General features: G+C 42.2%; 1 protein-coding gene across 14 annotated transcripts in view; it reads right to left on the bottom strand.

Annotated features, from left to right (window-relative positions):
• The window catches only part of TRPM3 (transient receptor potential cation channel subfamily M member 3), an 899,779-nt gene that overhangs the window by 104,619 nt on the left and 780,951 nt on the right, over window positions 1–14,209 (bottom strand). For all 14 annotated transcript variants that reach the window (XR_006338658.1, XR_006338659.1, XM_043891369.1 and 11 more), the window contains 2 exons: window positions 5,442–5,542; window positions 3,639–3,773 (listed from right to left, as the gene is read on the bottom strand). Coding sequence is in view for 12 of the 14 variants with exons in the window: in XM_043891369.1 (XP_043747304.1) it covers window positions 3,639–3,773; window positions 5,442–5,542 (236 nt within the window). In the remaining 2 variants the exon portion in view is untranslated. The remainder of the gene's footprint in view (window positions 1–3,638; window positions 3,774–5,441; window positions 5,543–14,209) is intronic.

Raw genomic sequence — 14,209 nt, forward strand, 5'->3', positions numbered from 1 at the left:
ACTCCTGGAGCTTGCTCAAACTCATGTCCAGTGAGTTGGTGATGCCATCCAACCACCTCATCCTCTGTTGTCCCCTTCTCCTCCTGCCTTCAATCTTTCCCAGCATCAGGATCTTTTCCAGTGAGTCAGTTCTTTGCATCAGGTGGCCAAAGTATTGGAGTTTCAGCTTCAGCATCAGTCCTTCCAATGAATATTTAGGACTGATTTCCTTTGCAATTGACTGGTTTGATCTGCTTGTAGTCCAAGGGACTCTCAATAGTCTTCCTCAACACCACAGGTCAAAAGCATCAATTTCAAAGGCGTATATGGGTTTGTCATATATGCCCTTTAAAACGCTGAGGTGTATTACTTTCATACTTAATTTGTTGAGAGTTTTTACCATGAAAAGGTATTGAATCCTGTCAAATATATTTTCTGTATCCATGGAGATGATCATATGGTTTGTATATTTCTTTCTACTAATGTAATGTATCACATTTATTAATTTGTACATGTTGAACCATCCTTGCACCTAGGGACGAATCCTACTTGCTCATGGTATTTGATCTTTTTTAATGTGCTTCAATCTAGTTTGCTAGTATTTTGTTGAGAAATTTTGCATCTATATTCCTCAGACATATTGACCTGTAGTTTTCTTTACTTGCAGTGTCCTTATCTGGCTTTGCCATTATGGTAATGCTGGCCACGTAAAATAAATTTGGGAGCGTTCCCTCCTCTTCATTTTTTGAAGAATTGGAAATGGATTGGAGTTAATTCTTTACATGTTTGGTAGAAGTCATCTATGAAGCTATCTGGTCCTCAGCTTTTCTTTATTGGGAGGGTTTTGATTCCTGATTCAATCTCATTATGTATTACTGATCTGTTCAAGTTTTCTGTTTTTTTTTTGTGTGTGTGTGTGTGTGTGTGACTTGGACTTAGTAGGTTGTATGTTTCTAGGAATTTATCCATTTCTTCTATGTTGTCCTATTTGTTGGCATACAATTGTCCATAGTAGTCTCCTGCGATCCTTTGTATCTGTGCGGTATCAATTGTAACGTGTTCTCTTTCATTTATAATTTTATTTATTTGAGTCTTCTTTTTTTCTTGGTAATTCTAGCGAAAGTATTATCAATTTTGCTTATCTTTTCAAAATATAAACTCTTTGTTTCATTGATCTCTTAAATTGTTTTTCTAGTCTCTTTCATTTATTTCTGCCCAGTGTTATCGCCTTCCTTTTCCTAACTTCAGACTTTGTTTATTCTTGTGTTTCTGCAAGGCTGAAAGAGCTGCTGGGCTTTTCAACAGGCCTAGCAGCTGGGGGCCAGAACAGGCAGCAGTGGTGGCTGGAGTCGGTGGTGCATGCACACATTTGGCCGCGGGGACGGGCCGCAGGTGCCTGTATAATGGTGGGGGCCAGTTGCAAACATATATGCAGTGTCAGAATCCTGGGCTAACAGCACGGGCTGGGGCCACCTGCAGGTGCGCTGGCAGATGCGGGGCCCCGGCTGTCAGCGTGCATTACTGTGGCTGCAGGGTGTCACTGTGAGTGCATGTAGACCAGTGCAGGCCAGCGACGGAAGTCTGGCCAGTGGGATGCAGGGGCACAGCTGAGAAGCTATTTGAAAGCAATCCTAGTAGGCAGGCCAGTAACAGAAGATAGGGTGGGAGCTGGGCCCACAAGCAGCCTTGGAGGCTCTGACTGTTGGCACGCACTCCCGTGGCTGCAGGGTTTCCCCGTGGGTGTGTGCACAGAGTAGAGGCCAGTGGAGGGGGCAGGGCTGGGACGCGCAGGTACACAGCTGGAGGGACCGGCTGCAGGTAGCCCAGTGGTGCAGGTGAGCGTCAGGCGATAGGTCTGAACCCGGGCCCATGCGCGGCCTAGGCTGCTGGCGTGCACGCGTGTGGCTGCAGGGGCTTGTAGTTCCAGGGTCCTGTACTTCCAGGGCAGTGGTGCTGGCTGTCAGCCCAGCCGTACGTGGGTACCTGGCTGGAGGTGCTAGCTTTCAGAGTGTGCACAGTAGTGGGCGACAGTTGTGGGGTCTAGGCTGGGTTCTTAAAATTCGTAGCCAGAGGCCTGAGCTGGCCACTGGGGTGAACCCCAGGATCCAGCAGGGTTGAGAGGGGAGGGTGTGGTGAGGGGCTCAGGTGACTGGTGTCTGTGAATGCAAGTATCTGCAGAGCAAAAACCAGTGAAATCTGCAGGGTTCTGTGGAGGCTTTGCTGGCCATTGGTTTCTTTAGCAGTGAAAGCTGCCAGGGTCCTCTACAGAGCAGGTCACTGGGAACTGTGGTCACTCAGCTGTCAGCCTGGCTGATACTGTGTTCCTGGCCATCACAGTATGTCTCAGATTTGCAGGTCTCTGGGTAGGGTGAATCCTTTGTGTGGCGCTCGGAAAGGCTCACCACTGTCTTTTCCAGAGAGGGGAACTCCTTCTAGCTGAGGAGCTTCCTCTTGGCAGGGAGCAGTGCCAGCCTCAGGGGCCAGGGTGATACAGGCACAAAGACGCTGTTCTCTTTTTTGGGTGGTTATTTTCAGATTTTTTTTTGTTCCACTGTTTTGCTGAAGTTTTCTTAATTGGACTCCTGAGCTCTCCTAGAGCTGTCTTTGTTGTGAATAGCTGTCTAATTGCTGATCTTTGTGGAGGAACAAAGGCTAGGTCTTCCACTCTGCCATTTTGGCCCATTATGACTGAAAGCCTTAGTATGCTGAACTGAAAAAATACTGTAGAGAAAAGAGAAGTGTGGGGCCACTCTGCTGAGTTGTTTTCTACTTTCCGCAGTGGGAATCTTATCGAGCCAGGGTGGCAGCAGCTAATCCCTACCTCTGGCTGGGGATAGGTCAATAAGCTCCATCTCATTAGTGCTGAGAGTGGTGGGACAAAGAAGCACTGTGACAAATGAGGGTCTCTGAGAAAGACGTTTTGGTTCAATACTGGCTCCTTTGTTTACTTAGAAACTTTAAAATCCTGAATAAGCCAATTCTCTTCTTGGCCTCAGTTACTTCATCTGTAAAATGGAGGGAAACAATATCTATTCTTTAAACTTCATTGGATTTTTGTGAGTATCAGCTCAGAGCTGATGTACTAAACTCACTGAATACTCTCAAAAACTTCATAAATAGCAGTTTTTCTTTTGATTACTTCTTGATATCCCCAGTGAATGAATTAACAAATCGTTATAAAAACAAAGCAAAAAAATCTTCCTGGGTAACTCCAAACAAAAAGTTTTTACATTTTATCCTGTTATACTGCAATGAATGAACTTCACAGTGCTGAGAATAACAAGATGGTGCGGGATAGTTAACTGGCCTCCTTTGATGGTTGGAGTTAAATCAATCCTGCTCTGCTGATTGCCTCACACACTTTGTGGGTTTACAGAATGAAGTATGTTCTAATTTCCAGAGCCTTGTAGTTTTGCATAAGAACCTGAGAACATTACCTTTTGGTGATCATGTAACTTTCTGCCTCTTAGATGCCGACAACTGAGCAGTTAAAACAAGTGGATTTCTGGTGACTTGGTGTTTGTTGTCGAAGGGAGCATTTGTGGAAAATGATCCATGCATTTGGAGGGGAAGGCAGGGACTCACATTCATGTTGGGGGCAGGAGAAGGTAAAACCAAAAAAAGTAGAGAAAATAAAAAGTGCCTTAGCTTGGTCCTACCGTATTGTACAATTCCTCTAGTCTGGAGATGGTGAGAAAACGATGCATGCTTACTCCATTCTCTATAAGTAATTTCACAAAATCCACTCTGTCCAGAACTAAGGCATCCAACATGGCTTGCTCCAGAGACCCCACCTGCAAATCAAGTCACTGAGTTAGTCTGCCCTAGGGTCTAAGGATGCAATTTTCTGGCATTTTCCTGAATACTTTAGAAATGGATGTCTTTGACATCTAGTAAACCCTTAGCACCTCCAAGAACATGCTAACAAGAGTATCTCAATTTCATTTTTGGGACACCCACGCTCTCTCCTGTATTGGGGGGCTTGTCTTTGCAAACAAAACACAGGGCTTTCTAGTTCTAAAAGCTACTTTTTTCCCTCTAAATCTCTTCTTTATTCTAGATTCTGAGAAGGTTCAGGGTTTACAAGGCTTTTCCTCTCCCAACTCTCTAACCAAACTTCTACAAAACCACTAAAGTGCCAAAGTGAGTATTTTGCTATCTTCATTTTCATCTTCCTTCATCATCTAATTTAGGCTCTAAATTAGATTTCTGACTGACCCAAGAAGTTCATTTCAATTCAGTCACTCAGTCATGTCCAACTCTTTGCAACCCCATGAACTGCAGCACGCCAAGTCTCCCTGTCCATCACCAACTCCCGGAGTCCACCCAAACCCATGTCCATTGAGTCGGTGATGCCATCCAACCATCTCATCCTCTGTTGTCCCCTTCTCCTCCTGCCCTCAATCTTCCCCAGCATCAGGGTCTTTTCAAATGAATCAGCTCTCCGCATCAGGTGGCCAAAGTATTGGAGTTTCAGCTGACTCAAGAAGAGGGATCTAGTAAATAGACCAGAAAGTAGACTGCTTTTTCTCTTTTTCTTTTTTTAGTCAAGTATCATTACCTTGCCTCCATCTTGCCCATTTCTACAGGGAGACCCAGTAACTATTTAGGTCATTTGGTCTGTTTACTAGGGTTTTATTTAATTTCTTTCACAAAATTTCTCAGAGACTCTGTGACAAATCTTTCTACACTAGTAATCCACTGGCACTAAAGGAAGCCAGGTTTCAACCCCAGGCAGAAGCTCTCTGGGACACAGGAAGGGTTGAAAAAGACCTGTACACGGGGTGTTTCCCTTCAGTGGTTTCAGGCACAGGAATCAAATTCCAGACTGCTGGCTGTCTCCTGGGGATACAGGCATACACCAGCCAATGGCCAATTTTCCAAGGTTTTTTTTTTTGTAGACCCAGTTAAGGGAAACAAACCAAGAACGGTTATATAAAGCTTTGGTTGCCTCTGTGTTGTTCTTGGGTACGGGGGGGGGGGGGGGGGGCTGTGCTCAGCCTCCAGGACCAGATGGCACCTGCTCATGGAAGCCTGCAAATTCTGCATCCCGTCGTGCGGCCCGGTCCCACACCAGCCTGGGGTGCCATCACGTGGCGGCAGCAACCTCCAGGACAACCAGAAACAAACCGCTAATTCCACTCCTTTCTTAATTTTAATTAACACAATTTTGTTTCATATATGTATTTTCAGGCATATAAAAGAAACAGCATTAATTGCAGCTAAACATTGCTACCAAAGGCCATGCAAGAGATGGAAATGTTCGGAACATTTGGAGTTGTACCACCAGGTGGCAGTATTTCCCTAAATATAAGAAAGGGAGCCGCGCATGAGGACCGCTCCAAAGGAATATTTCTACCCTAAAGATAAAGCAGTGGTTTCTGGAGTCGCTCTCAGATACCTAAAACAAATACCCTTGCCCCAGCAAGCGTGCTTTTCAGGGGTGATGACATATACTCTACCGGCCACTGTTGCCCATAAATAAAGATCTGGCTGCGGGCGATGTCGACTCTGTTCCAGGCTAAAGCTAAGCTCAGTTGGTCTGGGGCTGAGGCGTTGGCTCCTGCATATACAAAGCAGAAGAGAGAGAGAACACAACCAGTTATTAGATCAAGAAGACCCGCTCCGTCACTCTCCCATCCACCTCCTCTTCCTGGAAAGTAGACTTGGCTGTATAGGGAGGGCTCTCAAACTTGGCACCATTGCCATTTTGAGCAGGATAATTATAGTGTCTTACACGTTGTAGAATATTTAATACCATTTCTGGACTTAACCCAACAGATGCCAATATCACCTCTGCCACCAAGTCATGACAATCAAAACTATCTCCAGACGTTGCCAAATGCCCCCAGGGGTAAGGAAGACACTATTAGCCTGATCACTGCTCTACTGTTTTCCAGTCAAGGTGTGGCCCCTGGGGCAGCAGCAGCAGCATCACCTGGGCCCTTGTTAGAGATGCAAACCTCAGGCCCCACCCCAACCTACTAAATCAGAATCTGTCCTCAACAAGCTCCCAGGTGATTGCTGTGCATGCTGATGTTTGAGAAGCGTTGCTCTACAACATATGTTGTTTCTGCTGGCCAATCACAGGTTTCAAGGATTTGGATTGTATATTGCACAGTGATGGTGCCCTCACCAACTAGTGAGCCGGCTTTAACACCCTACTGAAAGAGTTAAGATCTTTAAAGAGAAAGGCAAAAAAGTGGCTGAGGTTTACTTTGATTTTTGAGTACAAACCACTGAATAACTTCTCAGTTTCCCATTTTCCTCCATACTCCGTCACTAGAGCTGCACTATCTACATGCGACTTTTTATTTTTAGATTTACTTATTTTTTTTATAGGGCTTCCAGGTGGTGCTAGTGCTAAGAACCTGTCTGCTAATGCAGGAGACATGAGAGACATGCGTTTGATCTCTGGGTCAGGAAGATCCCCTGGAGAAGGACATGGCAACCCACTCCAGTTTTCTGGCCTGGAGAATCTCATGGACAGAGAAGCCTGGCAGGCTACAGTCCATGGGGTCACAAAGGGTCAGACACGACTGAAGTGACTTAGCGAAAAAAGCAAGTTTATGTTATGTTTGGTTGTGTTAGGTCTTTGTTGCAGTGCATGGACTTCTCATTGTGGTGGTTCCTTTTGTTGCAGGGAATGGGGATCTAGGCACCTGGGCTTCCGTAGTTGCGGCTCACGGGTTTAGGCGCTCTTAGGCATATGGGATCTTCCCAAATCAGGGATTGAACTCATTACAAGGCAATTGTATTACAAGGCAGATTCTTAACCACTGAACCACCAGGGAAGCCTCTATATGTGACTAATCTAAATTAATTAAAATTAAATAAAATTAAAACCTTAACTCCTCACCCATACTAGCCACACTTAAAATGCTCAGTAGCCACATGTGGCTGGTGGCCTTTGAACTGGAATGTGCAGATACAGAACAGTTCCAGCATCACAGAGATGGTCTACTGGGACAGAGCTGGTCTAGGTCAATGCATCCTGTCCAAAAATGCAAACTGCCAAGCAGCTGGATGTGAAACTGAGGATGGTTAGGTGGAGAGAACACTGGGTTACAGTCAGAGGGTCTGAGTCTGCCGTTTGCTGCTGTGTGGTACTGGACCTCTCTAAACCCCCGTTTTCTCATCTGTAAAACGGGGACACTGAGAGTTATCCTGTTTACCCAGCTGAGATGTGAGACTGAAATGAGATCATATAAATGAACTCGTATGCAAACAGGGTTATTTCAATTCATTGATATCTTCGGTGTTTAGAGCACGAGACATCCCTAAACATGCGCTCGACTTCATGCTGCTGGATGGCCCCCGGTACCACCAGGGGAGCAGCATGAAGAGGTAACGCTGTCACCTGGCTCGGATGTTTTGGATGGCAAATTGGGCACATGCACATGTTATCATATGTAAAGTCCCAAATAATCCTTGGAACTAGGTCTTACTGTCTCCATCTGACAGATGATACTGAGGTCCAGAGAAGTTAAAGATCAAACAGCTACCAACAGAGAGGAAACCGAATAAGCATTCATAATGCCAGGGGGGAGATGCAGAGTCACTGCTGATTCGGATGTTTGAAGGAAGGAAGGATAGAAAATGCCGATGTTGCCCATTCCTCTGGGTTCTTTGGCAGCAGAAGCCCAAAGCAAGAAGCTGGGGATATGGCTGTTGTATCAGTGACTCCCAGTCTCTGCTGTACATTAGGATCACATGGGAATCTTTTAAACCATCCCTCGGCCTAGGTCACACCCCAAACCAATGATATCACAGTGCCTTGGGTGGCAAACTGATAATTTTTAAGTTCTCCAGGTATTTTCAATGTGCAGCAGAGTTTGGGGACAACTGACCCACTTACTTCTTTTCCCTGCTTACCGTCTGGACTTTGAGATAATGATGTGAAGAATTAGGCAAGTGTTCTCTAGATGAGCCCTTTTCAAATTTGAGCATGCATACACATAAACTGGAGAGCCTTTTAAAACACAGATTTTTGGGCCCCACCTCTAAAGATTCTGATTTAGTAGGTCTGGGGGTGGGACCTGAGTTTCTGGATTTCTAATTAGCTCCCAGCTGATGCTGCTGATCTAGGGCCACCCTTTGAATAACAAGGCCCTAGACAGCTTTGGCGCTGTGTTCCCTTCAGAAGTCAAAGGGCATTTCTGATTCTGGTGTCCAGACATTGATGGGTTCAGTAGAAATCACATACTTGTACTAAATTAATTAGGAATTATACTAACTGGACTGATTAATATTAATTCAATTTACATAGGGATTTTTCCATTAAGAAAGGTATTTCTTGTCTCCTCAGACAACAGCAGGAACTGTAAGCTCATACCAGGGTAACTGACATAAATAAGCAATACATAGGAATACGTCAGAATGTACTGTCAATATTTTGAAGGAAAATAAAAAGTGAAGGCTCACTGGACCGCATTTGGAAGAGCAGCCCTTCATGCTACCTCCGGGTGAGGAGGCTTCACTGCTCTGTTGGGCCTTGCTGACCTGCTGTAATGGTTTAACCATCTCCTTTGCCATTTGCATGCCACACATTTGTATGTCACCCAAGTCAATTGTAGTCACACAAATCTGAAGACGAACACATAGCAGGAAGCAGTCACTGAGGTCAACAGAAGCTGCCTGAATGTAATTGGATAAGTGTCAAGTGAAAGCATGAAGCTGATGAGTCTTGACTTTTCAAAAATTGAAAATATATCACTCAAGAACAGTGCTACATTGACAGTTTGGATCAGTGGTTCTCAACTAGGGTAACCAACTATCCAAGTTTGCCTGGTACTGTCAGAGAAATTTCTACATCCTGGGAGATGCCTTAGTCCTCCACAAACCTGGATGGCTGGTCACTCTATTTTCAACTGTGGTTGTACACTGAAATTTTCTGGAGAATTTTAAGGAATCATGCCTGGGATGCATCCTCAGAGACTCTGATTTAACTGGCCCTGGGCATTGCAGTTTTTAAAAGCTTTTAAGAACCAGAGGTTCTTAACCTTATCTACACATCAGAACTGTGAGGACAAGGTTAAGAACCTTGAGTCTAAATAATACATGATCATTCATTCACTCATTCATCTGTTTATTCATGTATTTATGCATTCAAAGATACTAACTTCATGCCTTCACATATGGCAAGCACTATGCCAGTATGAAGATCAAGGTGAATAAGACAAAATTCTTTATCTTGAGAGTTTATATTCTAGAGATGAAGAGAAGTCTATAATTAAATACCCTATTTCATGCAATCATACACTTACCTGCTCAACAGATATTTACTGAATAACTTCGGTTTCAGAAACTGTTTAGCACTGAATGTCTGATAGTGAAGAAGATAGCTAAGGTCACTCTTTTCTACTTACTTTTACTACAGGAGGTGTGACACTCAGAAAAAAGATAAAGAAATTGTTAAACAGTATACTTTCAGAATGTATAAGTGCTATGAAGGAGCAGTATGATTCCCAGGTTATATGGGACCTGTGTATATATAAAAAGTTTGAGTTATTCCAAATCAACGTGGCAGTACCATTCAGGTGACCCATTTCACATGACCCCAGGACAAAAGTATTGTGCCAGTCAGCTGGAGTGATCTGCTGGCTAGGCTGCCCTCCTGAAACCAGGGCTGGACATGAAGCCGTTGGATAACCTCACAGCACAACTCTGAGAGCTCTTTGGGGCATCTGGTTGACCCCATGTAAGAAATAGAAGTTTCAAAAATGCCCTGAAGTATTGAAATGGGTCTGGGGTCTATGCAGGTCTGGTATGGGCTCAGTGTCCACCTTCCTCTCCCTCCTGCCCATCGTACTGGAGCCCTAGTTGGTGCTGGATCCCAGATGACCGTGGAGAAGGCCCTTTAAAACACAGGTCTGAGGATGGTACTGATAATGATCAGGGTGGTGGAGCTGCTCTGTTAAAATGAGTGAACAGGAGACTTGCCTGAGAGTAATAACACTTGAACAAAGACCTAAATGATTAGAAAAAGCCATCCTATGAAGAATGGGTGGGGGCTGGGGGGTACATTCTAGAAGAAGGAAACATCAAGTGCAAAGGCCCTGCTAGAGAAATGAATACAAGTAGGTATAAGAATTAAAATATGGTTTTATTATGTCCTCTTTTTGCAGGTGATCAGGAAGGATTTAAATGCATAAGTAATGGCCACACATGGTTTTAAGGGATTTAGAACAAATGAAATGAAGAAAGGTATTCTAGAAAAGGGAATAGTGTATGCAAAGACTGGGGGGTTAAACAGCTCAGTGAATTTGGAAGATTGATGGGAAGACACTGAAGATTCAACATTTGGGGTACAGTACAAGTTAGAAGCAGAGAAAGATGAAGCTAGAATAGAAGGACTTATAAATTACATGGAGTTTTGTTTTATCCTGAAGTCATGGAGAAACCACTGGAGGATTCTGTATCAGAAACAATGCAGTCAGATTTATGTCTTAGGAAAATCACTTTGGGAGAAGTGTGAAGAATGGACTGGAAGAGCATTGGGTTAGAGTGAAGAGAAGCAGTTAGGAAAGTTTTGCAATATTCTAGGAAAGGTATAATGAGAATCTGAAGAGGCATCTTTGATGGAGGGATATTTAGAAAGCAAAACTGATAGGCTTTGGTGAAATTTAAAGTGGGAGGCAAGAGAGAAAGAGAAGTAAAAGGTGATCACCTTGTCTCTAGCTTGGAAGCCCAACTGAGATTGGCAATGCGAGATTAACACAAGCATTTGGGGGCAGGAAAATCCATTCTTGCATATGTTGAGCTTAAAATGCCTGCGGTATATTCAGATGGGAATGATCAGAGGCCACAAGATATTGAGGTCTGGGGCAGGGCAGGGGTCAGGCCTGGAGAAAGAGAATTGGGGAATATTAGCATGAAGGTGACAGGAAGAAGAGTGCAGAGGATGGGTAAATGAATAACAGTAACACCTAAAAAGTATGAACGTAGAGCAAAGTTTTAGAAAGAAAGCAAAAAACAAAACAAACCCCCCTAGAAGGATAGGAGGAGAACTAGTGGTCATAGTGCCCTAAACTATGGAAGACAGATTCTCAAGAAAGAGGGAATGGTCAATAGGGCAAAGGTGGCAAAGAGGGCAAATGAAAAAGACTGGTCTTCCTTTTCCATAATTCTTCTCATTACTGGGAACTGGCTCATGTATCTATTAGTCTGTTACTTATTTCCTTTACCAGGATGTCTATAGGAGGTCAGGGACTGCCTCTTCTTTATTCATGGTTGTATTCTTAGAGTTCAGAACAGGGCTCGGCACATAATAGATGTTTAATGACTATTTGTTGGATGAATAAATGAACCCAAAAGTGTGCACTAAATTTGGCAATTAAGAAGTCCTTGATGAAATCAGCATGTGCACCTTCAGTAGAGTGTGGGAATGGAAGCATATGCCCAAACTCTTCCCTCAAAGAAATTGCAATCTAATAAAAATGAAGGTAGAATGAGAAAAAAAGACAGATATGACCAATATACAAATCACTATATCAAAGGACACAGTGGTAAGTGTTGTGAAATCTATACAAATAAGTCTAGGGCACTTGCTGTCAGTTGAGTCTGAGCCACCTTAAGGAGGAAGTAGAATTTGCTGAGAGAGGGGATGAATGAAGGAGACTTGAACAAATGGAGTTTGTGGTAGGCTGATGGTGCCCCCACCTCTTAAACATGTCAATGTCTTGATCCTGGGAACCAGTGATGCTGTTATTTTATATGGCAGATGAATTTTGTAGCTGTGATTAAGATTTTGAGATGGGGAGACTGTCCTGGATTATCTGGTGGGCCTAATGCAATGGAATCACAAGAGTTCTTATAAGGGGAACACAAGGGGATCAAAGTAGTAGCAGGGTATATGAAGGCAAAAGCAACAGGTTGGATTGATGTAAGATTTATGTCAGGCAAGAACCACAAGTAAACGAATGAAGACAGCCTCTGGAAGCGGAAAAAGGCAAGGGCATGATTCTCCTCTGAAACCTCTAGAAGCAATATAACCCTGCTAACATCTTAATTTTAGACTTCTGGCCTCCAGAATTATGAGTAAATTTGTGCTATTTCAAGCCACTAAGTTTATGATAATTTGTCATGGTATCAATTCTCAGATTTTAATGTGCATATGATATATCCAGGGATCTTGTTTAAATGGTAATTCTGATTCATTTGATCTACACTGGGGCTCACAGTTATGTTTCTCTAGATGGCATGCATTAGTTTTCTACTGTGATCATGATAAAATTAGTGCATGTACATGCACCTTCTCTCCCTTTCCTTTCCTCCACCGTTCAATCTTAGAATATTAGATTATATTTTTATGTTTTACTCTGTGCTGTCAAATATGATTATATTTCTTTTTATAATACTTGAGTTGTGTCTCAAACTATATTCCTTAGGCAAAAGGGATATTATATTATACTGGGCAAAAAGCCTAGCAATTCTACCTTCATCCTTTTTTCCTTCACTCAATTTTTTTGTTGCTGTATTATTTCTACCTTGTTATGGCAAGTAATATTTATATTCCTCTCTGTTACTCAAATTCCTATTTTTATCTTAGTTCTATTAGAATTTAGTATCAGTGCTCACAGTGATTTTACCAACCAAACATCTCTTGGTTGGTAGCTTGAATTCTCTAATATTTTTTTCAGAGGAATTTGAGAGAAAAGTATTTCCAAAGTTCTAGACTGTTTTAATTTTTTAGTAGTCATTACAGTTGAATGACATCGGTTCAATATAAAATCTGTTCCCCTGTTGTCTCCTGGCATTGAATGATACTGAAAGAAGGTCTGAAGCCAGCTTGATTTTCACCTCATAAAAGACTTGATTATTTTTCCTGGAGGCCCAAAGTAGCTTTTATTTTTCTTTGAAGTTCAGTAACTTCACTAGGATTTTAAGTGTGTGTATTGAAAATTTGGAGTCCATTTTTTTTTCCTGGCATAAAGTGGCCCTTTCAATATCCAGATCAAGGTTTTAAAATTCTATAATAAAAATTCTTAAATTATATTCTTAAATTATGTAATTATATTTCAAAATATTTGTTTTGATCCATTATTTGGGTTTTTTTTTGTGGAGTCACCAGTTATGTTGGATCTCTCTTCTATCTTCTACAAACATAACTTTTCTTTAATCCCAATTAACTCTATTTAATTTAATTTAATTTTTATTTCCCTCATTTCTAGTCTTTGCGTCCAGCACTAGGTTTTTCAAAATGTATATTTGATCTTGTACTGCTTCCCATTTCTTCTGCAATTCCATGATCATTTTATTTCCACACCCCACACCCCCGACACACACACTTCATTCCTGAGTGCATTTTATCTTCTCTTGCTGCCTCATCCACTCTCACCTGAATTTTGGTATTCCAACTCTGAAGTACTTCTTCATGGATAAGTGCTTCATTGAGATTTAACTTTTTTAAAGTTCATGGTAAAATATTTATTCATAATGTTCATCTGTTCCCTGAAAACATTTTTTTATAGAGTATTAGTCTTCTGTGAACACATTTTGCTCTTTTGTTATTTTTTTTCTTAGAATATATCTGTATGCTAATTCCTTTTTTTTTTTTTTGTATTTATCATTTAGTGAGTTGGGTCATAAAAGGTCCAGGGTAGCACTAAAGGTTAGTTATTATTTACAGCTGGAAGGTTTTCTTTCCAGCTTCCATGAGAAAATTCCCTCCTGAGAACATGGGTTATCTGAATAACTCTGTATGTGGCTCATCTCCTCTATTCATATGTACTAAGTCAAGATCAGGAGAGTCTCCTACCACCATCCAACTCACTTTCATTCTTATAGATTCTGTTCTAGACAAAGGAAAGAACTTTGTACCTTAGGGTGTTCCTCACACTGAGTAATCATAATTTTGTTGGTGTTTTCTGAGGACTGCCACTGCTGGTTTCTCTCACCCCAGCTTTTACCCTTTCCTCCCACAGATGTCCCACATATACAAATATTTTGGAATTCTTCCTAGTTCACCAAAAATGGAATTTTGCCTTATTGTTTTCTTCCTCTTTCATTATTGATTTTTGAAGCTTTCTAGGAAAAGAAGAGAATGATAAGTTTATGTTGCCATGCCTATACTGGAAGTCCTGAAAGGTTTTATAGGTACAAGAGTGTTCTGATCAGATCGTTGCATTCCAAATTGAAGTATAGAAGATGGACAGGAATATGTTCACTAAGAAGCAGGAAGATTCCTTAAAAGGCCATTGCAATAATTCAGGTCAAAAGTCCGGAAGGC

The sequence above is a fragment of the Cervus elaphus genome, chromosome 29 (genome assembly GCF_910594005.1).
Source record: "Cervus elaphus chromosome 29, mCerEla1.1, whole genome shotgun sequence".
Taxonomy (NCBI): domain Eukaryota; kingdom Metazoa; phylum Chordata; class Mammalia; order Artiodactyla; family Cervidae; genus Cervus; species Cervus elaphus.